This window comes from Trichoplusia ni, chromosome 3, assembly GCF_003590095.1.
Source record: "Trichoplusia ni isolate ovarian cell line Hi5 chromosome 3, tn1, whole genome shotgun sequence".
Classification (NCBI taxonomy): Eukaryota; Metazoa; Arthropoda; class Insecta; order Lepidoptera; family Noctuidae; genus Trichoplusia; species Trichoplusia ni.
In genome coordinates this window covers 8,544,586-8,546,745 of record NC_039480.1, presented here as the reverse complement: position 1 = coordinate 8,546,745, position 2,160 = coordinate 8,544,586, and the positions used below count along the sequence as shown (strand labels likewise).

The 2,160-nt window shown below is 31.6% G+C and overlaps 1 protein-coding gene across 1 annotated transcript; it reads left to right on the top strand.

Annotated features, from left to right (window-relative positions):
• Positions 1–318: 318 nt before the first annotated feature.
• LOC113508699 lies at positions 319–1,949 on the top strand. Its single transcript, XM_026891783.1, has 3 exons — positions 319–620; positions 1,153–1,309; positions 1,458–1,949. The coding sequence occupies exons 1-3, from the start codon at positions 432–434 to the stop codon at positions 1,631–1,633; spliced, it is 522 nt and encodes a 173-aa protein (XP_026747584.1). The 5' UTR covers positions 319–431; the 3' UTR covers positions 1,634–1,949.
• The last annotated feature ends 211 nt before the right edge of the window (positions 1,950–2,160 follow it).

Here is a 2,160-nt window from a genome sequence, read left to right as displayed (position 1 = left end):
CATTTGTACTTATCTTTATCAACAGTTTGTATGTTATTTGTATCAGACTTAAAGTTCAAAATGAGGTTTGGCATGCGACTGTTGTTTCTTATCACGTCATCAATATTATTAACTCAGTTTTATTTTCTGTATGTGGCGTTCTTAGCTGCCGTTCTTACTCACAATTCAAGAGCAACTTTAACGAAATTGACTCTCACTACTTGCAAAATCTGATGTATATAAACAGTTTAAAAAAGTTAAAGGCTGTCATATTAATTACACTATTTTCAATTTTGATTTTTTCTTTAGGATATGTATCCTTTAAAATATTGACAGTTGACGAATTATTGTTTGAGCTTTTTGATGTAGGATATTATGTTTTAAAACTGGCAGAAAAGTGTACGGAAACGCGTTGCACAATTGAACACGTTACTTTATATGCTTATATAACAATGCTTCACACTCTGTTGAAATGTGTGAATCAGAGGATTTTGAACAATCAGAATGCATGTATAAAGCGTGAAGTGCTATTTAAAGGCAATGTTCGTCATAATTTTCTATTGGAGGTGAAAATAATAAGTGCCCATTACAAAAAGTTGCTGAATTGCAGCAGGCATTTGTCAGCATGCTTTAATATACAGGTGTTATATTAATCTGTTCGTTATTTAATATAAAAAATATACTACGAAAAAACTAAATTTGATTTGAAATTTGTTTTTACGGGTCACGGAGTTTTGTCAAATCACACATAAGTTTTTATCCCGAGACAATATAATTTATTAACAAGTCTTGATCAAGTCTTGGCCCTCATGGGTTTGTAACGAACGCGAATTATTTATACACCTATAGTAACTTTCGTGAGAATAATTCATTGTTAATTGACGCAACGGCTTACTCGCGCGTATTTCTGGGATTGCCTGACTAGCTTCGGACCCAACCGAAGTCCTCAATCATGGGCTAACTTCACGTGAGTAAGCCGTTGTTTGATTGAATAATCAAATTGTTTATGTTCCAGATGCAATACTCAATAATGATGTCTATAGTACAAATTGTTAGTTCGTTGTGTTCTTTAATCATCGTTATTCAGAATTATGTAGGTTTTTTCTTGTTTGTTAATATGCTTCAGATTTTAATAATTCATGTTTCACTTTTTATTATATGTTTTGTTTTTAGCATCATCGTACTCATGAAGACGTTTTTAAAATAATATTCATAATTAGTTACACTCTGGTTTATTTACTTGTCGTCGTTTTCTCTGGTCAAACCCTGTGTAATGAATATGCAAATGTAAACCGAAGTCTCGTATATTTATATAATATCCTGATCATAAGTAAGTAGATGGCTTATAAACTATATAATTTAGACAGTGTGTTTGAAAAAAAGTGTTTCCACTAAGTAATTAATATGAAAGAAACAAAAAAAAATAAGATAATTGAGTGTATTTAAGTTAAATTTTGTATTAAAAATATTTTTTTCAGATCCGTTGTCGGTAGAGGCAAAATGCGTCAAGGATCTAAAGCTCTTGGTGAAAGCCAATCCTATTCAAATAGATTGTAACTCTAAGGTGGTCCTGGGAACGTATCTCTTACCCGCCATTATGGCCCTTTCCACCACATCTGTAATTGTAATATTACAATTCTATCATTTTATTTGAATCATTTGGTATATCACATCGCCCTTTGATTATGCCTTATAGCTTGACAGCTTGACAACATACTTAGTAGTTAGTAGCTCTTCTATAGTTACAAATAGGTCACTTATATTTAGGGGGGAACTGTGTATAAAATTGCCTACCTATACCTACTGTACCGATCGAGTAGTTTTAGTTAAACACGAGAATTAGACATGTACAAGCAAGCATAAAAATGGAAAGAACTAAATTATATTTAGTACCTAACATTACATTTGATGATCGTCCTTCAAAACAAGAGTTTTGTTCTACTTACGTTTTATTTTTAATGCTTCGTGTTAAATAAAAATATAAACTGATTTCTATTACAATTCAGTCTTTCGATTCATGTCTTTTTTTTTCTAATCCAGACCTTTTTAACTTAATTTTGTCATGTACAAGGGCAACATGTAGTCCAACTGGAGTTTATATGCGGAGAAACGACAGCCAAATTGTCAACTTGTCATGCAACACAAAAGATCAAATAATAATATTGTCCTTACAAACGATTA

Bases quoted from the DNA above. Each gene is read 5' to 3' on its own strand.
- LOC113508699 (XM_026891783.1), top strand. From the start codon at position 432: ATGCTTCACACTCTGTTGAAATGTGTGAATCAGAGGATTTTGAACAAT. The intron at 621-1,152 runs GTGTTATATTAA...TTTTGTTTTTAG, and splicing joins CAGCATGCTTTAATATACAG to CATCATCGTACTCATGAAGA. The intron at 1,310-1,457 runs GTAAGTAGATGG...TATTTTTTTCAG, and splicing joins ATATAATATCCTGATCATAA to ATCCGTTGTCGGTAGAGGCA.